General features: G+C 42.0%; 1 protein-coding gene across 2 annotated transcripts in view; it reads right to left on the minus strand.

Annotated features, from left to right (window-relative positions):
* Window positions 1-333: 333 nt before the first annotated feature.
* LOC143017890 (solute carrier family 25 member 44-like) overlaps window positions 334-27,230 on the minus strand; it is a 42,211-nt gene continuing 15,314 nt past the window's right edge. For both annotated transcript variants that reach the window (XM_076172924.1, XM_076172925.1), the window contains 2 exons: window positions 17,523-26,538; window positions 334-3,151 (listed from right to left, as the gene is read on the minus strand). In XM_076172924.1, coding sequence (XP_076029039.1) covers window positions 26,347-26,538 — 192 coding nt within the window. In that variant the 3' untranslated portion in view covers window positions 334-3,151; window positions 17,523-26,346. The remainder of the gene's footprint in view (window positions 3,152-17,522; window positions 26,539-27,230) is intronic.

A 27,230-nucleotide genomic window follows, 5' to 3' on the forward strand; every position in this document is an offset into this window, starting at 1 on the left:
TGCGTAACTTCTGATGGATCCAGGAACAATCGCCGGAAAATCACCTCTCGGCATAAAAAAATGTGATGTACTTTTGGGTAAAGGTTGTGGTACTTGCCCAGGTAACTGAAGCTGCTCCCAGCAATCTGTGCCACCCAGAGGGGTGCCAAGGGCTTCTTGTGGCAGTTTGGCCCCCCAAGTCTTGGGGATTGAGGAATGGTCCCACTACTTATACGCCCCCTAACAGTACCTTTTTTGTAAATGTGTTACATGCGTGTGTGTAAAATATCTCTTTACCTCTTGTTTCATTTATCACAATCATAAAAAGAAATAGTGGTTATAAAAATACCTGTATTCAAATTACAGTATATTTACAAGATATGTTTATTTACAAATCCATTAAATTAATTCATAAACCTGACAATGTTGCCCAATAACTGATTTATGTAAACATTTATCTTTTTAGTTTAATCCAATGTAAAATCATTTTAAGTTAGTAACAACTGAAGAAAACATCTATATAAATGGAGAGTTCATTACCAACTGAAAATACATTAATCAACAAAATTAATTACCTTTAGAGTGGCACTCACATGATGACTAGTTAGTGATATCATAAGGTTCTTTACCAATGAGAACCACCACTCTGGGCCAGATTATCCTATGGACTAAGTACACCATGGCATAGGCCCCAAGAATTGAGGGGTCCACAAACCCAATAGACCTGACCTATAATGAGCACCAGCCCACATATGATTTATGGGAATTCCAGAAATCTGTATAAGTATACATACTGTATCATTAATCCATTCTGGTGTTTCGATAAAACATAAAATTGTTCAGGTCTTGTATGATTTGTTTAAGGGGAGGGAAACCCCAAAACTGTGGCTGGAGTAGGGCCCAATGTAACCTTAATCTGGCCCTGCCACCACTTCTATTACAGCAATCACTCACTATCTTGAATTCCTCTGACAAAGAACCTGCAGCCCCATGGTACCTGGCAATGGACCTCAGGCCCTCCATTGGCTTTCTCTGGGAACAACTATCTGGTAAATAGATAGTACAAAGATTGATGACAGAGCTGTGTCCATACCACTAATTAGTAAGAGGATACAGGTAGTAGCCAGCAGTTGTTAGCTCTCCATACAATACGAGGTGGAGGAATGGGGGAAGGTGATGGTGTAGATATGCTATGGAGATGAGCAACAAGAAGATAATCCTCTCCTATGTTCATCTAGCAAGATCACCATATAAACATATGATCACTGGCTTAACTCTTCTTATACCATCAACATAAACCTCAGTTGGCCAAAATAATCAGTCAATATATAACTATCTTGTAAATGCCACTATGCATAGAATTACACCAATCCTGCAATATTTTGACAACTGGAGTATACAATAACCATTCAAGCATTCTGTAGACTCTGTTCTATTTCATATACTACAAAACATTATATACTCATAGGCAACTTCATCTACTATACTGCAAGTTGCACCTGACCAACATAACTTTAATGAGCTTCATTCTTTATATACAAGACATTATATATACTTGCTACAATCAACTCAGTTCTCTTAATATTAACCCTTGATCAACTCTTCATTTGTTTGATGAAACAAGATTGCATCAATATCCTTTTCATATTCGATGCTACATTATTACCAGAGTACCTATTCATACATACACATACGTAGGCCTTAATCTCTCTTACAAGGGAGTGACTAAGACAGCATACAAATACATGCAGAGCCCTAGTGCCCACTTCCCCCACCCCATTAAGTCACTTTTATGACATGCAAGGGAGTATGGTAATGGTATTCTCATACACCACTACCAGTGTATGAAAAATGAAGGAGTGGAGTCATAGGGGTGGTAAAGGAAAAGAAAGGAGGAATAGCGGAAGTGATAAATATCTTTTAGTAGAGATTAGTTTCTAATTAAAGAAATGTTATGTGACTAGTCCATTGAGGTGTCACTAAAGTCACTAACAGACTGCATAAAACTTATTCAGTTATGATACAAGGACCTATTCTTGCCTAAGACCAACAATGAGTAACTGCAAGTGTTGGTCTAGTGTGTTGGACAGCAGAATATCACCTCTTTGCTACCCATCTTCAAACCCCATCAACACCTTTATTTCCATATTTCCTTTACCCAAGACCATTGTCAGGTTCTTGCAAGTGGTGGTACTGCAATATGCACTTTAAAAAATACCATCTCCCTATACTGTATCTACAAAACTCATCAATACCTTCACCTCCATCTAGAAGTGCAGCTCCAAGGGACTGACATCATCTCTGGACCAGACCCAGGATCTCTCTAGCAGACTGGCAATATGTTTGGTTTGATTTAGTTTAACACTACAAACTCCTCGTCTCAGAGAGGTCTAGGACAGTCCTACCTTACAAAGGACATTTTGAAATGGAGAGGCTAATGTAGTAGGTCCTTACTATGGACTCAATCTGCCAGGCATCCTCAAACCTCCACTCCTGACCTTGCACCGAAGTAGCAATGCTCTAAATGACTCAGTCAGTGAGCATACCAACAGTATGTAAAAAATAAATATTCCTTTGAAGATAAATGAATAAATAGACTATTTCAATAAAATACTGATGAATGTTGTCACATAATAATGTGAAATGAAGAGTTGTGATTTAACAAACCTGGATGAAAAAGACTGGCTGTGACATTCTTAACCTCTTCAATACAAGTCAAATTCTTGCAGGCAGCATCAGCCTACTGATGTATAATGATTCAATGATGCATCAGTATACTCACATTATATAATATAAAGTTACAGCTGTATTACTCATTCTCTTTCACTCTAAATATATTTATAATCACAAAAAAGATGATAAAGCCAGTTCACAGAATATGGGGGTCACTCAGCTACAACTACAAAATAATCAAGATGCCAATGCTGGCATCCTCATATACCCACTTGTGCTTCATGACACCTACGTGGGCATCATCGTATGGAAGGGGCTAAGATTATCTCTTATTCACCCAAGTGACTCAACATCTGGTAAACTTCTTTTATATCCTTCCTTGCAATGTCCTGCTGGATTCATGTTCAATCAGCAATGGAATACAGTTGAAAATGTATACAGTGTTCCCTCGCCACTTCGCACTTCACGTTTCGCGGCTTCAGTGCTTCACAGGTTTTTCCTAAATATTCATAAAAAAAAATCATCAAAAATAATCAAATTTTCTTAAAACTTACCATGCTAACACATGAATGTTGTGCCTTTCTCATGTAAATTTTGATAAATGATTAAAATGATAAAAAATATTGCTAGAGTGAATTTTATCGGAAAAAAACACTATCGGTGCGATGTCACAAAGTCATGCATTTTATGACCTATGTATATCTTGATCTATTAAGATTTCAGGAAAAAAACGAAATTACATGTTGTTTGTATGGTATTTGAGATTTTACATGCAAAAGCAGGTTAGTCTGGGTAAAGTATTAAGATCAGAAAACATTTGTGACGGCATCAATGACACCATACGGACTGACGGATGAAGAGACAGACATACATCATTCAAATGCTCATGGAATATGGAAAATAATCATTTGATTATACTGTAAAAATATCAAGTCGATATATAAAAAAAAAAAAAAAAAAAATTATTAATATTTTTCTATCAGTGCATCTGATCCCCCTTAATTACTGTATAATAAATGTTAATTACTGTATAAGGTTTTATAATTAATGATTTAAGTAAATATGTGTACTGTTGTAATCTTTGTCTCAAATATGTAAAGTATACTGTTTACATATTTTAAACATTCTGGTACCCACGTACACATACATGAAAATTCCTGGGGGGGAGGGGCCAATCTTACTTCGCAGTTTTCCACCTTTCCCTGGGGGTTCTGGTCCCCATTAACCACGAAAAACGAGGGATCACTGTAATACTACATATTGAGTTAAACTATACTTGCTGAATCTGGCCAAATGAGTATAACAGCACCTTGTACAGATTCCTCAAGGTGTCACTCATTCTTTCAATGTGGTGAAATACTTAAACATTTTCTTCTGATAATTTTAAATTATTTGAATTGACTGTGTACCAATCTTTGACTAATGGAGTTCATTATCTTAAAAAGCTTCAGGTCAAAACCATATTTCGTAGATTTTGTTTTAATACCTAACAATACAATTCAACTAAGTTGTGTAGCCCACAGGAAAGGGATAGAATGGCTCAGCTAATTATACAAATGCAGTAGTTTGCTATGTACAATTCAAATGCAAGTAAATTATATTCAAGGAAAAAATTAATGAAAATACATAGAACAGGAAACCATTAACATTGTCTTGTACTCACCAACAACTCCAAAAAACCTTTTCACCAAGTAATTTATGGGCTGAACCTGCAGCAATGGCCTGTTTCCACTGAAGCATGAAAACCCAGGCTAACGAGTAAGTGATGACCACCAACTTAATACATGAACTTCAAGATTTAAAGCCATACTATTGAACAAAAATTTATTATGGTATGCCCCACCCCACAATTCTTGTTAAATGCCATAGTAATAATTACCACTTCAATCTGAGTTTAACTAACATGTTTTCATTTGAATGTGGACTAGTGTTTAACCCATTAAACTCCGATGACAAGATGTCTTGTCATTTGGTCAAATAAAACAAAAAATCATAATAAAACAACAAAATTTTTGATGATCAAACAGCACCAGAAAAATATGACGTCGTCAGTCCTCCTCCTCCTCGAGGAGGAGGAGGACTGACGACGTCATATTTTTCTGGTGCTGTTTGATCATCAAACATTTTGTTGTTTTATTATGATTCTTTGTTTTATTTGACCAAATGACAAGACATCTTGTCATCGGAGTTTAATGGGTTAAATAGATATGTTTAATACAGTTTTCTCAAGTTAACCTCTTCAACACGAGTCAAATTCTTGAAGGCAGCATCAGCAGCCTACTGTACGATGATCCCATGATGCATTACAATACTCACATTATAAAATATAAAGTTACAGCTCCATTACACATTCTCTTTCATTCTGAATATTAATACATACATACATATATACATACATATACCAAGGCTTTTTCCCCCTTACTAGGGAGGTAGCCAAAAAGGAAAAGGCATAAAATCATTCCTACCCATTCCATCCCTGAATACACTCCTCACCCCTCCACCCTCCCTCTTATCTTATCACCTCCTGGATGACGGGTCATTCCTGCACCTTGTCCACTGCCCTGGGTCAGAAGCAGTGTCGCAAGACACAGTACATCCACAGCAAGGCCGCTTCATTAAATCGGCGACCCCCCCCTCTCCGTCCCCCCATGCATAAAAGGAGAAGATGGGGAGAAATCCCTTCGGGCTGTGTCAAATTTTGCTCACACATACTACCTCACCTCCCATCCCCCCGCCCATTCCACCTCATGCATCACAACCTCCTCCATATACAACCATTCTCCATTCACCCGTCTTCTGTCCTCTCCCATCCTTCCTCAACAGACATTCCCCTCTTCCCCAAAGCCCCCTTCACCCCATCCATCCACCTCATCTTAGGACGTACCCTCATGTTCACTCCCTCCACATCTGCCTTCCATATCTCTTTCACTAGTCTTTCTTCACTCATTCTTTCCATGTGTCCAAACCATCCTAATACTCTTTCATCAACCCTATCTCCCAGCTCCCTTTCCACCCCTGTTCTCCTCCTCACCTCCTCATTTCTCACTCTATCTAGCCTAGTAACCCCCATCATACTTCTCAGACACCTCATCTCAAACACATTCAAGCTCGTTCTCTCTTCCTCTCTCATGTTCCATGTTTCTGCCCCATACAGTGCTGTTGGCACAATCACTCCTTCATACAGTCTCCTCTTAGCATCCATTCCCAAATGTCTATTCCTCATTACACTCTTTAATCCACCAAGGCATTTACTCGCTTCTCTCAATCTACATTCTACCTCCACCTTCACTCCACCTTTTCCTGCCGTATTTGCACCCAAGTATCTAAAACTATCCACTTCCTCCAGTCACTCTCCCTTAATGCTCACTTCCAGACTACTGCCACTTTCACCCCTTGCACATCTCATCACCTTACTTTTACCCACATTTATCTTTAGCTTTCTTCTATCACATACTCTCCCAAACTCTGTCACCAACTTCCTCAATCCCTCCTTTGATCCTGCCACAAGCGCAGTGTCGTCTGCAAACAACAGCTGGCTCACCTCCCACTTTTCTCCATTTTCTTTAACCATCTCCAATCCCTGACCCACTACCCTTGCATTTACCTCTCACACTACCCCATCCATGTATAAGTTGAACAGCCAGGGCGACATAACGCATCCTTGACAAAGTCCCACCTTTACCTCGAACCACTCACTCTCTCCATTTCTAATCCTGACACAAGCTCTACTACTCTCATAAAAACTCTTGACAGCTCCTAGAAGCTTTCCTCCTATCCCATATATCTGCATAACCTCCCACAGTGCCTTTCTGTCTACCCTATCGTAAGCCTTTTCCAGATCTATAAAGGCCCAAAAAACATCTTTCCCTTTTCCTATAGCTTTCTCACATATCTGTCTTACCACAAAGATCTGATCTACACAACCTCTACCCGTCCTAAATCCACTCTGTTCCTCACCAATTACTCCCTCTGTTCCTCTCCTAATCCTCTCAATCAAGATCCTCCCATAAGCCTTCCCAACTACACTTAACAAGCTAATCCCTCTGAAACTACTACATTCACACTTGTCCCCTTTTTCCTTGTACAGTGGCACTATACAGGCACTCCTCCAGTCCTCCAGCACTCTACCCTCTCTCCAGCAATCATTAAATAACCTCACCAACCAGTCCACCATCACTGTACCTCCCTTTTTTAGACATTCTGCATGGCATCCATCCAGACCAGGTGCCTTACCTGCTCTCATCATCTTAACAACTGCCTTCACTTCATCCTACCTTATTTTTCCTCCATTTTCCTCACTCATCACAGTCATTTGCTTTGCATTTCCCACTGCAGCTATCTTTCCCTCTCTATCCTCCTTCAAATTTAGCAACTCCCTAAAATATTCTGCCCATCTTCCCCTTACTGCCTTCTCTTCCATTATCATCTCTCCATCTGCACCTTTTACCTTTTCTTCTCTACTTGATTCGCCTCCTCTTCCTCTCTTAATTTCTTTCCAAAACATCTTTTTATTACTTTCAAAATTTTCTGTCATACTCTTACCCCATTTCACATCTGCTCTCCTCTTTGCCTCCTTTACCTTTTGCTTTAACCGCAGAAAATATGACCAAAACAGTTCACTGAATATGGGGGTCACTCAGCTACAACTACAAAATAAATATAACCAAGACGTCAATGCTGGCATCCTCATAAGCCCACCCGCACCTCATGACACCTACATAAGCATCACCATATGGAAGGGGTTAATGAGACTCTACATGTGTGTGTTGTTTTCAAATCAGCTGTGCACCATGGGCAGTCCTGAGCCAAGTGATTGTCTCAGGCATCAGTTTGAAGTGAGCCAACATTGTGATCTAAACATCTAGAGCAATCTCCATATTCTTTTGCCCAAGTTTTTCAGTACAAAACATATCCCCTATTTATCACAATGGCATTCTTCCACTTCATCTGAAGAAAATACTGCCAAGAAGACCAGGAAGACTTACAATTGAGAAGATAGAAGTTTTGGAGTATTAATAGATGATGGATGGGAGTGGAATGGGTGGGAGTGGGTTTGTGCCTTAGCTGGCTACCTCCCCTGTATGGGGGAAAAGGCCCTTGGTATAGATAGACAATAGGAGAGAGGAGACCTCTGTCATTGTCCTTGCCACAGGTCTTATTGATAGCAGAGGAAGAGGAAGGATGGCAACATGATTATGAAGGACAGCAGAATATAGAGGGATTGGCATGATGATGAGCATGATGAAGGCCAGAAACATGACCATCAATGCCCCTTCAATGACCAGTGACATCTCTTTATATACTTCATTTGTACACAGAGTGTAAATAAAGTGAGGATGTGTGTTTATATTCTTTAACCTGTGATTGTATTAATAATGTTGCTCTTCAGGTTAGAGTGACAATCCACCCAAAAGGCAAGACTTTCCCAGGGTCCAGGAGTGCAAATCCTACTAAAGATATTTTTTAAAGGAAAATTATGTTTAGCTAATGCAATTTTGAATGACATGGATTATCCATGAATTATTCAAGTCTTCTGTATTTCAATGTGTGTATCTACAGAATTGGTCAATTAAAAAAGATTAACTTATGATATAGTCCCTCCCAAAGTTTGACATATGATCATCCCATTAAAGAATATACATTTCCCTAAATTGCCAAATGAAAAAATAAAATTACATTGGTATTTATATACAGTGGAGTTCCTATATACAAACCTAATTCACTTCAGAACTCAATTCACTAAATGAACTGTTGAATATGAGTAATTATCTATACATGGATGCTCTTAACATAAGGAAACATTATGGAAAATATCATTTTCACTATCAAATGTAAAAATTTATGAGCAAAACTGACATTCTATTTACACATTCATTTACACTCGAGCAGACTGTTGTGGTTCACTGATTAAGCTTGTTTTAGAATTAAATTTTCTTTGGAAAAAAAAAATATATATATATGTATGTATATATATGTTTATATATATGTATATATGTATTTATGTATGTATATATATATATGTATATATATTTGTTCATGTGAACCATTTCTACATGAGAGCCCTACTGTATAAAACACTACACTGACAATTTGTGGCACCTAATTCATCACAGCTGTCTCTTCAGAAGTTGCCAAGTTAGCAACAAAATAGCTTTCCTACATTTTGATGACAAACCCCACTCAGATGAAAGATAATGACATCAGAACTACACAAAAGTATGGCATAGTAAAGTTATACATGCACATATACATACATGCATATACTGTATACCAGAGGCCAATGATGGGCACTTGCTTATGGTGGTCCTGTAAGATGGACAGCAAAGCTGCCCATTTTTAAAACCCATAAACAACCTCAACCAACATCAGGAGGTGCTGCCCTCAGGGGCTGACACTTAGTCTCCAGACTGGGATATGGATCTCTCTTTCCCTCAACTTCAACTGTAATTCTTACACCAATACAACACAGACACCAGTCCAAAATTTCTTCCCAAACGGATCTGTGAAGCCCAAGGACCATTGCCAGTTGCTGTGAAGCTGTCCATTTCTTACTCAGTGAAACTAAAGGCAACAATTCTATTTAATCCCCTACCATCTCAGCATAACCTGGATGAAGGATCATCCCTGTGCTCTGCCACAATACTCAGGTCAAAAGCAATGCAGGAGACATGGTGTTTTCACAGCAGGGGCTGAATTATCCCCACTATTTTGATATATGACCCCATAAATTTACAATGTGTTATGCTTTAGTATTACCATAATGTATCCTCAAGTTGTCACAATTCTAAACCCAAGAAAAATAAATTCCGAGACAAAATCTATTGTACAACCAAAATGCTCATTCAAAAATGCATTTCAAAATATTTAAGTACAAAGTTACATTTTTACACTTACTTTTTTCATCAACACATACATAATTTGATATTACAATTTGTACACAGAATCTATGAAATAACCCATGTGCGTATGAGTAAATCAGTATGTTTATGCTCAACACAAACTAAATTACCAAAACATGGTCTTCCTCTCATCCCAAGTAGATAACTGGCCAAATAAAGCATCTCTGAATTATTACCATGGCCATCCTTGCTATATATTGTAGCTGTGTTCCTAAATATACTAAACTAGCCAAATTATCCGTGAATTGCTGCAAGCAAATGATGATCATTTTAATTTTGATAGAATTTGTGGAGAAAAGTTACAAGTATCAATACAACTCAATGGAAAAGGTGACACAAATAAAATGTTAACAAAGAAAAAAAATAATTTGAGGAGGGAGACGCCCTTTGGAAATCAAATATATTCGTCCGTAAGAGAAGAATTGAACCAACCTTTCATTATCTTTGAACTCAAGTATATTACCACTCACAAAAAAGTAAAATAAAAATAACCAATATTTAAACATTTGGTAAAATAATACAACCATTTTACATTTACATGCTTTCTCCTTACAAAGGCTATCATAGTTTGTGGCAACATTCATTTCACAAATATAAATAATATGAACACATACAATGGTTTGTTTAATCATAGTAATTTTTGTCACAAAAATGCCAATCGTGTTAAGGGGACACTACAGTAGTGGTCTGTTACCACACCATACCCCTTTAACCCTTAACCCTAGCCAAAATAACATTTTTTTGGAAATTAAATATAGTTATCCAAGAACCTGGAGTGATAGGGTATCAGAGTATGGTTATGGGGGTCTATCTACAAAACCCTAGGAGTTCATGAACAAACAGACAGACAGTAGCTACTACTTTAATTATAGTAGATATAATGATAAAATGTAAAAATTAAAAATAAATAAAAAACAATGTTCATCTACCTATCTAACCATGGGCTTTTTCCCCTCATAAGAGAGGTAATCGAGTCAATAGGCACTTACCCATACCCACCCATTCCACTTCTGTCCAGCACCCTTTCCTCCTTCTCATCTTAGTTCCTGTCATATAATGACACGGTCCCTACACCAAGCTAACCACGTGGTCCCCGAGTTCAGCTGTACCACGTGGGCCTACCCAGAGAAGCATCACGAAATGCCCGCCAAGACGCACACCAAGCTGTACCATGTGGTCTAGTTCCCCAAGGAGGGCCGCCTTGACCAGGACGCGATTCTTTGTCACGGCGACCCGCGCGCTCACAAGCTAACCACAGGGCCACGCGGTGCCAAGCTGGACTGACCATCTTGGAAGAAGAGGACGCGCGGCGTGGGAAAATTCTTGACCGCAGGCCAGTGCCCAGGCCTATGGAAGATGTCACGTGAGTGCCCACGCATGCGCAGTACAGCCCCTCTTCGATTCTCCTCCCCCTCCCCGATCTACAGAGGGAGGGCGCAGAGGATTTCGAGGATACTTTTCCGTCGGCCGCCTTCCGTGGCGGTCCACTTCTCCTCCTCCTCCCAGTCCTACAGGAAGAGGATTCTGGAGGAGGACTCGGCACTTGACCCAGCAGGAAATCCAGTGAAGAGGATTCTGTGGGAGGACGCCACGCCATTGCAGGAAGAGGATTCTGGAGGAGGATTCGGCACTTGACCCAGCAGGAAATCCAGTGAAGAGGATTCTGTGGGAGGACGCCACGCCATTGCAGGAAGAGGATTCTGGAGGAGGATTCGGCACTTGACCCAGCAGGAAATCCAGTGAAGAGGATTCTGTGGGAGGACGCCACGCCATTGCAGGAAGAGGATTCTGGAGGAGGATTCGGCACTTGACCCAGCAGGAAATCCAGTGAAGAGGATTCTGTGGGAGGACGCCACGCCATTGCAGGAAGAGGATTCTGGAGGAGGACTCGGCACTTGACCCAGCAGGAAATCCAGTGAAGAGGATTCTGTGGGAGGACGCCACGCCATTGCAGGAAGAGGATTCTGGAGGACTCGGCACTTGACCCAGCAGGAAATCCAGTGAAGAGGATTCTGTGGGAGGACGCCACGCCATTGCAGGAAGAGGATTCTGGAGGAGGACTCGGCACTTGACCCAGCAGGAAATCCAGTGAAGAGGATTCTGTGGGAGGACGCCACGTCAATTGGAGGAGGATTCTGTGGGAGGATTCGGCGCTTGACCCAGCAGGAGATCCCATCAAGGATTCTGTGGGAGGACGCCACGTCAATTGGAGAGGATTCTGAGGGAGGACGCCACGTCAATTGGAGGATTCTGTGGGAGGACGCCGTCTGGAGCAGGACTCTTCAGTCGCCCCAACAGGAAAGTGTACTAGTATTTATACTACTATTTGTTTTGTTAGGCCATCACACTGGTCCATGTGTTGGTGTTACTTTTCTTTTTATTGTTGAGATAGAACAGTTATGATGTTTGTTATCCAATAAACCCATCTGTGGATGATGTATGTGTTTTTCTCTCGCCTCTCTTTTATATATGTACACGTACATATATATTCATACCGAGTCATTCTTATATTTGAACCTTATTATATGACATTGGCGCCCGAACAGGGACTCGGTTGAGAAAGAGAAACACAGAAAATGATGGACAAGTGAAGTGTGCATGATTAGTACTAAGTATGTCCACGCAGTTGTTGGATTAAACCAAGCGGTATAAGAACATAAGAACATAAGAAATAAAGGAGACTGCAAAAGACCATAAGGCCTACACTAGGCAGCTCCGTATCCATCACCACCTGTCGTCCCCATCCATAAAGTTGTCTAATCGTTTTTTAAAACAACTGATAGTTTCAGCGCTTACTACGTGGTTACTAAGTTTATTCCATTCATCGACCACCCTATTTGTAAACCAATTCTTGCCTATTTCCTTCTTAAATCTAAATTTGTCCAGTTTATACCCATTACTGCGAGTCCTGCCCTGTTGTTTTATTATGATGACCTTGTTTGCATCACCCTTGTTATAGCCTTTGATCCACTTGAACACTTCTATTAGATCACCCCGCACTCTGCGTCTTTCCAGAGAGTGTAAGTTTAGGTGCCTAAGCCTCTCTTCATAAGGCAAATTTCCGAGTCCTTGTATCATTTTGGTCATTCTTCTCTGTACTGATTCTAGTGAATTTATGTCCATTCTGTAGGACGGAGACCAAAACTGTACCGCATAGTCAAGGATGGGTCTAACTATCGCTAGATAGAGTTTAATAATTACCTCTGCACTTCTATTCGTTACCATCCTAGCAATGAAGCCTAATGCTCTGTTTGCTTTATTTCTGGCGCTAATGCACTGCTTCCTGGTTTTAAGGTCCGGACTCACCAGAACTCCCAAGTCCCTCTCGCACTCTGATTTTTCTAAAAACGTGTCATCTAAGTTGTATCTATTTTCGGGGTTGTATAGCCCTACGTTTAACACGCTACACTTAGAGATATTGAAGTTCATTTGCCATTTCACCGACCATGTTAACAGTTTATTAAGATCATCCTGCAGAATCTGGGCGTCTTCTCCTGACCTAATTAGGCGTCCTATTTTAGTGTCGTCCGCAAACTTACTAACATCACTATTTAACCCATCGTCTAAGTCGTTTATATACATAATGAACAATAGGGGACCCAAAACCGAGCCCTGGGGGACCCCGCTAGTAACATTGCCCCACCTGGATTTTATTCCATTTATGCTGACCCGCTGTTTTCTGTTACTAATCCAAGCTCTAATCCATTCTAACACTTTTCCTCCTATGCCATGGGCTTTGATTTTATTTAGTAGTCTCTGGTGTGGCACTTTGTCGAACGCTTTGCTAAAGTCAAGGTAAATAACATCGTAATTTTCATTGTTGTCTGACGCCTTATATACCTTAGTGTAAAAGGATAGAAGATTAGTCACGCATGACTTACCTTTGGAGAAACCATGCTGTGAATCACGAATTAAATTATGCCCTTCAATGTGTTCTCTGAGTCTATTTACTATTATTGATTCAAGCATTTTTCCTATAACCGATGTCAAACTGATTGGCCTGTAGTTGCATATGGTCGACTTAGCCGGCATCAGTACAGGTCAGGCAGGTGAGACACGGGTCGCCGTTGAACAGTCAGAGTGTGACGAGTAGTTCAAGGTAGGGTGAAGAGATCTGTGCTTAGTTCAGCTAGTGTGAGCTGTAGGCAGTCAGCTGTCGGAGTGCTTAGTTCAGCCTAGAGAGAGAGCTGTAGAGAGCGTTAGTTTCAGCTAGTGAGAGCTGTAGGAGGTTTCAGCTAGTGAGAGCTGTAGGAGGTTTCAGCTAGTGAGAGCTGTAGGAGAGTTTCAGCTAGTGAGAGCTGTAGGAGAGTTCAGCTAGTGAGAGCTGTAGGAGAGTTCAGCTAGTGAGAGCTGTAGGAGAGTTCAGCTAGTGAGAGCTGTAGGAGAGTTCAGCTAGTGAGAGCTGTAGGAGAGTTCAGCTAGTGAGAGCTGTAGGAGGTTTCAGCTAGTGAGAGCTGTAGGAGAGTTTCAGCTAGTGAGAGCTGTAGGAGAGTTCAGCTAGTGAGAGCTGTAGGAGAGTTCAGCTAGTGAGAGCTGTAGGAGAGTTCAGCTAGTGAGAGCTGTAGGAGAGTTCAGCTAGTGAGAGCTGTAGGAGAGTTCAGCTAGTGAGAGCTGTAGGAGAGTTCAGCTAGTGAGAGCTGTAGGAGAGTTCAGCTAGTGAGAGCTATAGGAGAGTTCAGCTAGTGAGAGCTAGAGGAGAGTTCAGCTAGTTAGAGCTGTAGGAGAGTTCAGCTAGTGAGAGCTGTAGGAGAGTTCAGCTAGTGAGAGCTGTAGGAGAGTTCAGCTAGTGAGAGCTGTAGGAGAGTTCAGCTAGTTAGAGCTGTAGGAGAGTTCAGCTAGAGAGAGCTGTAGGAGAGTTCAGTTAGAGAGAGCTGTAGGAGGTTCAGCTAGTGAGAGCTGTAGGAGAGTTCAGCTAGTTAGAGCTGTAGGAGAGTTCAGCTAGTGACAGCTGTAGGAGGTTTCAGCTAGAGAGAGCTGTAGGAGAGTTCAGCTAGTGGGTGTAGGAGGTTTCAGCTAGTTAGAGCTGTAGGAGGTTTCAGCTAGTGAGAGCTGTAGGAGAGTTCAGTTTCTAGTTCGAGAGAGCTGTAGGAGAGACAGTTTCTAGTTAGAGAGAGAGCTGTAGAGAGAGTGACAGTTTCTAGTTCGAGAGAGCTGTAGGAGAAACAGATTCTAGTTAGAGAGAGCTGTAGAGAGAGAGACAGTTCTGGTTAGAGAGAGAGAGCTGTAGAGAGTGACTAGGGATTCAGCCAGTGAGCTATTCGAACCCAGTTTTTTAAGGTAGGGTGTAGAGACCCACCGTTCGAGTCCTGCAGAGCCAAGGAAGGATTCCGGCTTTGGACAGTTAGCGGAACCAGAGAAGTTCCAGTCATAGGATTCAGATAGGAGAGTTGACAGATTACGCTACGGCAGCGTTTCCGTTGCATAACCTTTTAAAGAGGAGTGCATTCCATGAGTGTAGTAGGTCTATGCAGTTCCCCCGATCCCAGCAATTCCTTACGCTACGGGAAGACATACCCAGAACGCCGTCGGAGCAGTACTCCAGGAGGACGGATGGATGCACCCGGTAGCTCATCGCATCAGGAAGTTGTGGGCAGCGGAGAGAGGAACTACAGCACTAACGGACGTGAGTAATTGGTTGGTAGATGGAATGAAGAATTCCACTTCTACCCTCACGAAGGTAAGTTCGTCTTGGATACGGTCATATCTAAACCGTTCAAGATGGCCAACGCCAGGCTCACCAGGTGAGGATTATACCTTCAGCAGTGAATATAGAAATGGAAACATTAAGAAAGTGAGAGTGTGGGGGTAGACTTATTGTCCAGTCTGGGAAACCTCTTGTGAACGTATAACTGCTGTATCTTTTTGTCCCCAGATCCAGAGGAATAGGACAGCATTTAGGTATACAAGTACACTTGTACATACACACACACACAGGCACAATCGACATTGTATGTCATGCCGTTTTGGCCAGAGAAAGCCAGAGCCCTCAAACTCAGGGAAGAGTTTTTTCCCTCAAGGAGGTTTTTTTCCACTCACTCCTGAGTTTGAGACAGCAAGGGCTGAATAGGGCACACTTTTTCTTTAGCTCGCGACAGGCTGCGAGCTAATCGTCGTTGGAAGAATGTCATATAATGACACGGCCCCTACACCAAGCTAACCACGTGGTCCCCGAGTTCAGCTGTACCACGTGGGCCTACCCAGAGAAGCATCACGAAATGCCCGCCAAGACGCACACCAAGCTGTACCATGTGGTCTAGTTCCCCAAGGAGGGCCGCCTTGACCAGGACGCGATTCTTTGTCACGGCGACCCGCGCGCTCACAAGCTAACCACAGGGCCACGCGGTGCCAAGCTGGACTGACCATCTTGGAAGAAGAGGACGCGCGGCGTGGGAAAATTCTTGACCGCAGGCCAGTGCCCAGGCCTATGGAAGATGTCACGTGAGTGCCCACGCATGCGCAGTACAGCCCCTCTTCGATTCTCCTCCCCCTCCCCGATCTACAGAGGGAGGGCGCAGAGGATTTCGAGGACACTTTTCCGTCGGCCGCCTTCCGTGGCGGTCCACTTCTCCTCCTCCTCCCAGTCCTACAGGAAGAGGATTCTGGAGGAGGACTCGGCACTTGACCCAGCAGGAAATCCAGTGAAGAGGATTCTGTGGGAGGACGCCACGCCATTGCAGGAAGAGGATTCTGGAGGAGGATACGGCACTTGACCCAGCAGGAAATCCAGTGAAGAGGATTCTGTGGGAGGACGCCACGCCATTGCAGGAAGAGGATTCTGGAGGAGGACTCGGCACTTGACCCAGCAGGAAATCCAGTGAAGAGGATTCTGTGGGAGGACGCCATGCCATTGCAGGAAGAGGATTCTGGAGGAGGATTCGACACTTGACCCAGCAGGAAATCCAGTGAAGAGGATTCTGTGGGAGGACGCCACGCCATTGCAGGAAGAGGATTCTGGAGGAGGATTCGGCACTTGACCCAGCAGGAAATCCAGTGAAGAGGATTCTGTGGGAGGACGCCACGCCATTGCAGGAAGAGGATTCTGGAGGAGGACTCGGCACTTGACCCAGCAGGAAATCCAGTGAAGAGGATTCTGTGGGAGGACGCCACGCCATTGCAGGAAGAGGATTCTGGAGGAGGACTCGGCACTTGACCCAGCAGGAAATCCAGTGAAGAGGATTCTGTGGGAGGATGCCACGTCAATTGGAGGAGGATTCTGTGGGAGGATTCGGCGCTTGACCCAGCAGGAGATCCCATCAAGGATTCTGTGGGAGGACGCCACGTCAATTGGAGAGGATTCTGAGGGAGGACGCCACGTCAATTGGAGGAGGATTCTGTGGGAGGACGCCGTCTGGAGCAGGACTCTTCAGTCGCCCCAACAGGAAAGTGTACTAGTATTTATACTACTATTTGTTTTGTTAGGCCATCACACTGGTCCATGTGTTGGTGTTACTTTTCTTTTTATTGTTGAGATAGAACAGTTATGATGTTTGTTATCCAATAAACCCATCTGTGGTTGATGTATGTGTTTTTCTCTCGCCTCTCTTTTATATATGTACACGTACATATATATTCATACCGAGTCATTCTTATATTTGAACCTTATTATATGACAGTTCCTCATTATATATATATATATATATATATGTATGTATATATATATATATATATATATATATATATATATACATATGTGTGTGTGTGTGTGTGTGTCTGTATTTACCTCGTTGTATTTACCTAGTTGTATTTTACGGGACGAGAGCTATCCTCGTAGTGACCCTTTTTCGTATCTCTTCACATCCAGTTTATTCTTAAAATTGTGTATAGTTCTGGCATTCACTGTTTCTCCGTTTAGTTTGTTCCAGATATAAATCACTCTACAGTGCTCGACAAGGAAGTATGAATGGTTAGGGAGAATGAGTGATGAGGAGAATGAATGAGTCATAAATCAATAAACAAAAGCTCACTTCATACCTCTAATACTTTGATGGGTGGCCTTTACGTGCAATGATCTCACAAAGGCGGTTTGGAATGGAAGTGGAATACTTGGCAAGATGTGCAGGGGTTATACTAGCCCAGGATTGGAGAATGGCTGCCTCGAGCTTGGGCACAGAGCTCGTATCTTTACCCTGCAGGTCTTGTTTAATGTGGTTCCACAGATTTTCTATTGAGTTTATGTCAGGACTATTGCTTGGCCAGTCTGCTATGTAAGGTATATGACAGTCTTTAAGCCACTGAGTAACACTACGAGCAGTGTGGGCTGGGGCATGATCTTGTTGAAAGATGTTAGCACCTGAGCTATTAAAAGAATCCTCCAGGTGGTCATTTAAGAGTTCATAATAAACATATTGGTTCACTTTTACATTTTTCGGTAGTACAAATATTTTTTCAAAAATAGTTTTTTCTTCAATGAAAAAATTAAAAAATCCAGGGGCAATTTTACATGTGTACGTGTTTATCATCTGATTTTATTAATTTTTGGCACTGTCAACAAGTGTATTAAAACTACGAATCCCTGAAAATTTCAGCTTAAATCTCTTATTGGTTTGTGTTTTATAAGTGTTTTGTGATGTAAATAATTATAATCATTTTATAGAAAAATCAATGACAACAAAATTCACTCGGTATCTGTAATAAAACAAGAAAATAATGGTCCAGAAACAACAGGTGGGCACCCTTTAACTCACCACATGTGTGTACTGAGGCAGGGAGGCATGAGAGACTTGGTGCGGCACTGTGATTGGCCGAGCAGGCAGGCAGAACACTAGCCAGCATGGTGATCGGCTGGCTGCCTCAGCCAAGTACGCCCCTTGAGCTTGAAGTTTGTACACCTCATCATGACTCTCACTTGCCACAGAACATGATTAAATACCCTCAGTTAAAGGGACATAAAGGTCCACTTCCAGTATTCTACTTTCAAGGCTAGACAGAGGGTGCTTCCATCTACAGGATTCCATTACTAGCTCAAAAACTTTGGATGTGGTGATTATGCCCCTCCATATTCCTCAATGCCTCCCAAGTGCCAAAGGATGATCTAACACAAGTCTGTTTAAGACCTCAGGGGAAGTTTTGATAATCAGCAAAAATGGGCTCTGACATAAACACCATCATGACAAACCAGAACCTGCTTGCCATCCCTGCCAATAACTATGCCCAGACCATGCCATCACTGATCATAATTATGCTTAAAGTACATCTCATCACCATTGTGAAGGTTACTTATCTCCATTGTGAGCATATTATGATGCAAGGCTCTCTTGATCCTTTCACTAGATTCATATTTGAGGTACTCCCTTCAAGCCAAGAGCAGAGCATTCAAGTTTTGTCGCACAATATCCGAGCCAGAAACTGACTCTAAACCAGGCAAGGAGCTCCTAGTGACAGATGGCACTGCAGGATCGACACCAAATACTAATTGGTTTGGGCTAAAACTGGAATTATTCACCAATGCATTATGGTCTGACACCAACCAAGCCAAGGCTATGTCAATATCATACTTCATATCCTCACTTTTAACTGTTACCAATTACAACATTCAACCGTTCACATGTTCCATTGCTACATGGACTGCAGCAGTAATTAAAATTTTAACACCAAATAGATAGCCAAGTTCTCTCATATCACTATTATCAAATTCAAGTCCATTGTCAGAGAGAAGTTTCCTTGGAGCACCAAACAATGAAATCCAATTTCTTAAGATGCTGCCAACCACTGTCTAAGCAGACTTGTTGGTGATAGCTGATGCCACACAATATCTTATAACAAGATCTACTGTGATAAGAAACAATGTTGTTGTGCACATGCACACATCGTAACACAGACAAAGCTGCAGAAATAATCCAGCCATACCTTGATACACTCAACACATGGTTCATCACAAACAGACTCAAAATAGCTCCAACCAAATCTACAGCAACACTTCTCACCAACTGGACAAAAGAACACAAATACATACCTCATCTCTACATCAACAACACTCTAATACCACACACAAATACACCGAAAATTTTTGGTGTAACATACGATACATCCATGTCTTTCAAACAACACATCACAAACATAAAAAACAAATCCACACCTAGACTTAACGCACTTAAGTCAATCACTGGAACAACATTTGGACAAAACAAAGAAACTAATACAACAATATACAAACAATGCATATGCTCAGTGATGAATTATGCGAGTCTTGCATGGGCTTCTAATCTCAGTGAGACACACCACAACACCCTTCAAATCATACAAAACAAAGCCCTAAAAACAATTACAGGCTGCACAAATACAACACCTACAGACCATTTACACCATGAAACAAAAGTCCTCAAAGTCAAGGACCACCTCGACATGAGAGGCACACAAACACTTGCTGCAGCCACCACAAACACATCACACCCACTACACTACATAGCAGAACACCCACACACACCAAGAAACATTAAATCAACACCCAAAGACCTGTATCACACACAGATACTCTCTTCTCTTCCTCCACAACCACCAAATACCAGCCTCCGGAAACATATTCATAATCATATCACTCACCGCTCCATTAACACACTGAAAGACAACACACTGCTGCATGCCAGACCCCCTGATATCCACCCTTCTGAATCCTCTCTCCCACGAAAGGACAGAGTCCACTTGGCCAGACTGCGGTGCGGCCACCACCCAGCACTTCTATGCTACCAGAAGCTGGATGACCACATTGTGAACAGCTGCCCAGGATGTAACACTTCACCCCATACCATACAACACATAATGGAAGACTGCATTATACACAATCATGCACACAAACAACACAACATACACTCTATAAAGGATTTGTGGGAAAACCCAGTTTTGGCTGTGGCATTCCTTGGGGAGACGGGACTGCTCGGACAGACAGTCTAGGGAACGACAACAACAACTCCCTTTCCACCCCCTTCCTCCTCACCTCCTCATTTCTCACTCTATCCAGCCTAGAGGGACCTAGGAGTAATCATCTCAAGTGACTTGACACCTGACAAACATGTAAATAAATTATTTGGAAAGACTTTCAACTTATTAAGATCAATGAAAGTGGCCTTCGATTACATGGATGAGGAGATAGTTATGAAAATAATTGTTACACTGATAAGACCAAAATTAGAATATGCTGCATCAATGTGGGCACCTACAACAACAAAAATAAGAAAATTAGAAAGAATCCAAAGAGCAGTGACAAAAATGGCACCCACACTATCAAATCTGACATATGAACAAAGATTGGAAAAATTACAGCTGTCAACACTAGAGCAGAGAAGGGAAAGAGGCGATTCGTTGACCATTTTCAGAATTATGAAAGGGATGGAAGTTCTCGATAGACACGACCTATTAAAATGGGACAAAAGAGAAACAAGAGGATATGAAAAGAAACTAAAGAAAGCCAGTTACAGAAGAGACCTGAAAAAAAATAGCTTCCCACACAGTGATCGATGTCTGGAACAAACTGAACAGAGAAACAGTAAATGCCAGAACTATACACGATTTCAAGAATAAACTGGACGTGGAGAGAGACAAAAATGGGTCACTACGAGCATAGCTCCCGTCCTGTAAAATACAACTAGGTAAAATTTTCAAATTTTTCCTCTCTTATGTTCCATGTTTCTGCCTCGTACAGTGCTGTCAGCACTATCACTTCATACAATCTCTTCTTAGCATCCATTCCCAAATGTCTATTTCTCATTACGCTTCTTAATCCAAGGCATTTACTTCCTTCTCTCAGTCTACATTCTACCTCCACCTCCACTCTCTTTCTTGCCACATTCACACCCAAGTATCTAAAACTATCCACTTCCTCCAGTTTCTCTCCCTTAATACTCACTTCCAGTCTGCTGCCACTTTCTCTTCTTGTACATCTCATCACCTTACTTTAACCCACATTTATCTTCAACTTTTTCTTCACACACCTTCCCAAACCCTGTCACTAACTTCCTCAATCCCTCCTCTGATCCTGCTACAAGTGCAGTGTTATCAGCAAACAACAACTGGTTTATCTCCCACTTTTTTCCATTTCCTTCAATCGTCTCCAATCCCTGACCCATTACCCTTGCATTTATCTCTCGCACCACCCCATCCATGTATAAATTGAACAGCCAAGGTGACATAACACATCCCTGATGAAGTCCCACCTTTACCTCAAACCACTCACTCTCTCCATTTCTGATTCTAACACAGGCTCTACAACTCTTGTAAAAACTCGACTGCTCTTAACAGCTTTCCTCCTATCCCATATACATGCAATACCTCCCACAGTGCTTTCTTGTCTACCTTGTCATAAGCCTTTTCCAGATCCATAAAGGCCAAAAAAAATCCTTATCTTTTCCCAAAGCTTTCTCACATATCTGATCTATGCAATTCCTACCTGTCCTAAACCCACACTGTTCCTCACCAATTACTCCCTCTGTTCCCCTCCTAATCTTCTCAAAACCCCTCCCATAAGCCTTCCCAACTACACTTAACAAGCTGATCCCTCTGAAACTACTACTCACACTTGTCCCCTTTTCCCTTGTAAAGTTGAACTATACAGGTACTCCTCCAGTCCTCTGACACTCTACACTCTCTTAAACAAACATTAAATAACCTCACCAGCCAGTTCACCATAACTGTACCTCCTTTTTTTAGACATTCTGCATAACATCTATCCAACCGTCTTACCTATTCTCATCATCTTAACAATTGCCTTCACCTCATCTTTCCTTATTTCTCCTCAATTTCCTTCATCATTGTCATTTTCTTAGTACTTCCCAGTACAACTACCTTTCCCTCCCTATCCTCCTACATATTTAGCATCTCCCTAAAATACTCTGCCTATCTTCCTCTTATTGCCGTCTCTTCCATTATCATCTCTCCATCTTCACCTTTTACCTTGTCTTCTCTACTTGATTCGCCTCCTCTTCCTCTCTTTATTTATTTCCAAAACATTTTTATTACTTTCAAAATTTTCTGTCACACTCTGACCCCATTTCACAGCTGCTCTTCTCTTTGCCTCCTTTATCTCTCATCCTATTTTGTAACCAATCTGTGAATGCTTGCTTCTTCTCTTCTACAACCTTCTTTGCTTCCTCATCCCTCCACTCACTACCCTTCCTTCTATTTCCTCCTGTCCTCCTTGTTCCACACACCATCTTTGCACACCTTGTGACTCCTTCCTTGAACCATCGCCATTCCTTCTCCACTCCTAATTCTACTCTATCCTATCCTTTACTCCCTCCCACTCCTCTCTCAGCTTCTTGTATTCCTCCTCTTCTTTCTCATTTAGGCAATTTACTTAAGCACTTCCCTACCGTCTGTCCTTTTCCTCTTTCTCCATCCATTTTCCACTCTCAACTTAACTTCCACCAAAAAATTATCTGATATTCCCCAACTTTCTTCCCTTAGAACATGTACATAAAAAAATCTTCCTACTCGCCTCCTGGTTACCACTGTATAGTCTATTAAAGCCCTATCTACCACTCTTCCATCCACCACCCTCTCCCATGCGTACTTATGCTCGATTTTCTTCCTAAACACTGTATTTGCTATCGTCAATTCTCCTTCTAGGCACATCTCCACCATCAACTTTCCACTACAATTTTTTCTTGGAACTTCACACTTCCCAACCATTCTGTCTATTGGTTCATCTACATGGTACTGAGATCTTCCAATACCACTACATTGACATTTCTTCCTAAACCCTCTATGCACTCATTTAAATCTATCCAAAAAGCCTCCCTTTTCTCTACACTCTTCTCACTACCAGGCTCATATGCACTTACAAAAACTCACATCTCCCTTCCCAGTTTTGCCTTGATCCACATTAACCTCAAAGAAACCTCCTTCCACTCCACCACACATTTACCTATCTCTACATTTACTAGTATAGCCACCGCTTCTCTCCCTTATCCTCTCTTCACTCCTGACACCCTCCCAACTACATTCCCAAACTCAAACTTGGCCCTCTAATTCAATTTTGTTTCACTCAATGCCAACACATCAATCTTTCTTCTCGTATACTCATACTGCCTATCTCTTCCCTTCAACTCTCATCTATACCACATCCATGCACATTAAAAGACCCAAACCTTAGGGCATTGGTTGGAAAACTCCTCCCAGACCCCATTATGCCTTTGCTTTTTTTTTAGGAATGTCCCCTTTGGGGCTACAGAGAGTAGGATGCCTAGTCCTATCCCCGCCCCATTTTTGTTGCTTTTTACAGCTCCAATGGGAACACTATGAGGCAATACTCTTTCTCCCCTACCACAGGGTTCAGCAAAAAAGGAAACAAATATTCAGAGAAGTGGTACAGGCCAGTATTAAGAGTAGGGGGCCAGCATAATGGAGGGACAGTACAAGTAGCCTCATTTCTCTGTGAACAGAGATTCCCTCTATCACAGACAAAATGACATGTGGCTTTTAACCCAACAATAACATGCTCCAATACCCCAAACAGGGTATTGTGGGGCTATGACTGTTACTACTGGAAATTCATCTATTATCAATGCTGATAATGATATGTCCTGTCTATGTACATCTGTACCAAACCAAGGCTGTTTTGTTATATACAGTATCAAGATAATAACCTGACAGATTTTAAACTGATTTATTCATACTCAGAAGATAACACTATTATGTCAGGGTACCTAGATACATCACTCAGTGTTGGGAAACAAATATGGTAAGGCAATCAAACACAGTGCTTTTGGGTTCTGGCTATCAACTTTTATATTGTAATATTATTTTTGTTTGTAATTGTTATCTAATCACTCATAATTTTATATATATAATGTACAACATTTCATTCTGAGGCTGTCTGGGGACTACTAAAACAAGGGAATTTAGGTGTTAACCAAGTATCAGTATCCAACTAACCCCATGGCATACCCATACATAACCACTGGGGTACAGGACACTTAAAAATAAAGTTTTAAATGATAGGAAATACAGAGGATACAACAATTAAAGAAATTCCTTTTTTCAATTTCCCAAACTTCTGAGGTACTTCATGGGTCTTTGAATGTCTTACAATACCAAATCCCTTTTTTGGCACTCGCTCATCTATCTTTCCCCCTTACAAGAGACACTGCCAAGTCATAAGGCACTCCCACCCATTCCACTCCCATCCACCACCTTTTCTTCTCTCTCATCTTAGCAGGAAAAGGTGGAGTGAAGGTGGAGGTAGAATGTAGATTGAGTGAAGCGAGTAAATGCCTTGGTGGTTTAAAGAGTGTAATGAGGAATAGACATTTGGGAATGGATGCGAAGAGGAGACTGTATGAAGGAGTGATTGTGCCAACAGCACTGTATGGGGCAGAAACGTGGAACATAAGAGAAGAAGAGAGAAGGAGTTTGAATGTGTTTGAGATGAGGTGTCTGAGAAGTATGGTGGGGGTTACTAGGCTGGATAGAGTGAGAAATGAGGAGGTGAGGAGGAGAACAGGGGTGAAAAAGGATTTGGGAGATAGGGTTGATGAAAGAATATTAGGATGGTTTGGACACATGGAAAGAATGAGTGAAGAAAGACTAGTAAAAGAGGTATGGAAGGCAGATGTGGAGGGAGTGAAGATGAGGGGACGTCCTAGGATGAGGTGGATGGATGGGGTGAAGGGGGCTTTGGGGAAGAGGGGAATGTCTGTTGAGGAAGGAAGGGAGAGGACGGAAGACAGAGGTGAGTGGAGAATGGTTGTATATGGATGATGTTGTGACTGCATGAGGAGGAATGGGCAGGGGGGTGGGGTAGTATGTGTGAGTAATTTTTGACGCAGCCCGAAGGGATTTCTCCCCGTCCTCGCCTTATATGCAAAGGGGGACGGAGAGGGGGGGGTCGCCGATTAAATGAAGCGGCCTTGCTGTGGATGTACTGTGTCTTGCGACACTGCTTCTGACCCAGGGCGGTGGGCAGGGTGCAGGGATGACCCGTCATCCAGGAGGTGCTCAGATGAGAGGAAGGGTGGGAGGGGTGTGGAGTGTGTTTAGGGATGAAATGGGTGGGAGTGTTTTTATGCCTTTCCCTTTTTGGCTACCTCCCTTGGAAGGGGGAAAAAGCCTTGGTATATGTATATGTATGTATCTTAGCTACTCATGAATGACACGCCATCCCTGTATCCCATCCACTGTTTCTGACTCAGGGCAGTGGGCAGGATATTGAGATGAGCTGTCATCCATGAGGAGCTAAGATGAGAGAGAAGAAAAGGTGGTGGATGGGAGTGGAATGGAGGAAAGTGAAATGGGTGGGAGTGGGTACTTGGTTTTTGACTTGGCTACCTCCCTTGTATTGGGGAAAAAGCTCTTGGTATACAGAGAGATGATTGTCAGAGAAGGGATTTGGTATGGGTATTTGGTATAACAATCATAACAAAATACTAAAGCGGGGAATGAGTATACCAATATCATGACCATTAATGAACAGTTCACTCACACATCTATTCTTATTGTGTTATATCTTTAACCATATATACATATACCAAAAGACCTTTTCTTCCTTACAAGGAGGGTAGCTAAGTCAAAGTATACATCCACTCTTTGCCCATCCCACAACTGTCCAAAACCCATTTGTTGTCTCTTCTATCTTGGCTCCTTGTGGATGAGGGGTCATCCCTGTCTGCTACCCACTGCCCAGGTCAGAGGCAATGCAGCAAGACATATTATTATAGGTAATCTACTCGTTTGAGAAAATAAAAATAGCCGTTTGTTTTTAACAATAGCTAACTATACAAAATTACTCTTCATTCACAGGTTACCCAGTTTTACACCTAGTGCTCACTTATACTCAGTTGTACTAACACACAACTGTCCCTCTTCCTTACCAACGCACCTCCTCCTTATACTCTTCACTCACAGAAAACCGCTTGACAGATTCATAGCCAAGTATGATCATGAAGGAAAAAATTACTGTCTGGAACAAACGGGGTGACAAGCCTTTTGTGAAGATACCCAGTTTCTCTTCTGTCCACAGGATGTTGAAAGTGTGGCCAAAGCTTCCAGTTCTCTGCACCTGTGGAAAGAAGAATAATAAATGAAAAGGTTATTGATTAAACTCTAGCTCTCAATTGTATTCATTCTTGCCACTCAAGTCGAGATGAGAAGTTTGATGGATGGCAGTTTCAGCCCTCATATAGTCAGGTAACAGAGACCAGGTACCAGCCTCTCAGGGTGAAGTGGGGATTTGTGAGCTCCTCTAGTAATCAAATTAAATGGTCAAGTTCAACCACTGGACAAAAATAAATCAATCAATCAATCAAACAATTACTGCCTCGAGTTTCATATACATGTACAAATACATATATCAAGGGCTTTTTCCCCTTTCAAGAGAGGTAGCCAAAGTCAAAAGTGACAATTCCACTCCCATTCACCACCCCTCCCTCCCTCTCATCTTGGCTCCTCCTGGATAACAGGTCATTCCCTGCACCTCACCCACTATCTTGGGTCAGAAGCAATGCAGCAAGACACAGTACATCCACAGCAAGCCCACTTCATTTAATCAGCGACACCCCCCTCTTCATCCCCTCATGCAGAAACACTGAAGACATAGAAGAATCCCTTCAGGCTGCATCAAAATATCATTCACATGTAACTATTCCCTAACCCCCCCACCCCTTCCATGCATCACAATATCATCCATACACAACCATTCTCCACTCACCCCTATCTTCTGTCCTCTCCCTTCCTTCCTCAACAGACATCCCC

This window comes from Oratosquilla oratoria, chromosome 33 (assembly GCF_046742065.1).
Source record: "Oratosquilla oratoria isolate Oo_2021 chromosome 33, ASM4674206v1, whole genome shotgun sequence".
In the NCBI taxonomy this organism is placed as follows: Eukaryota; Metazoa; Arthropoda; class Malacostraca; order Stomatopoda; family Squillidae; genus Oratosquilla; species Oratosquilla oratoria.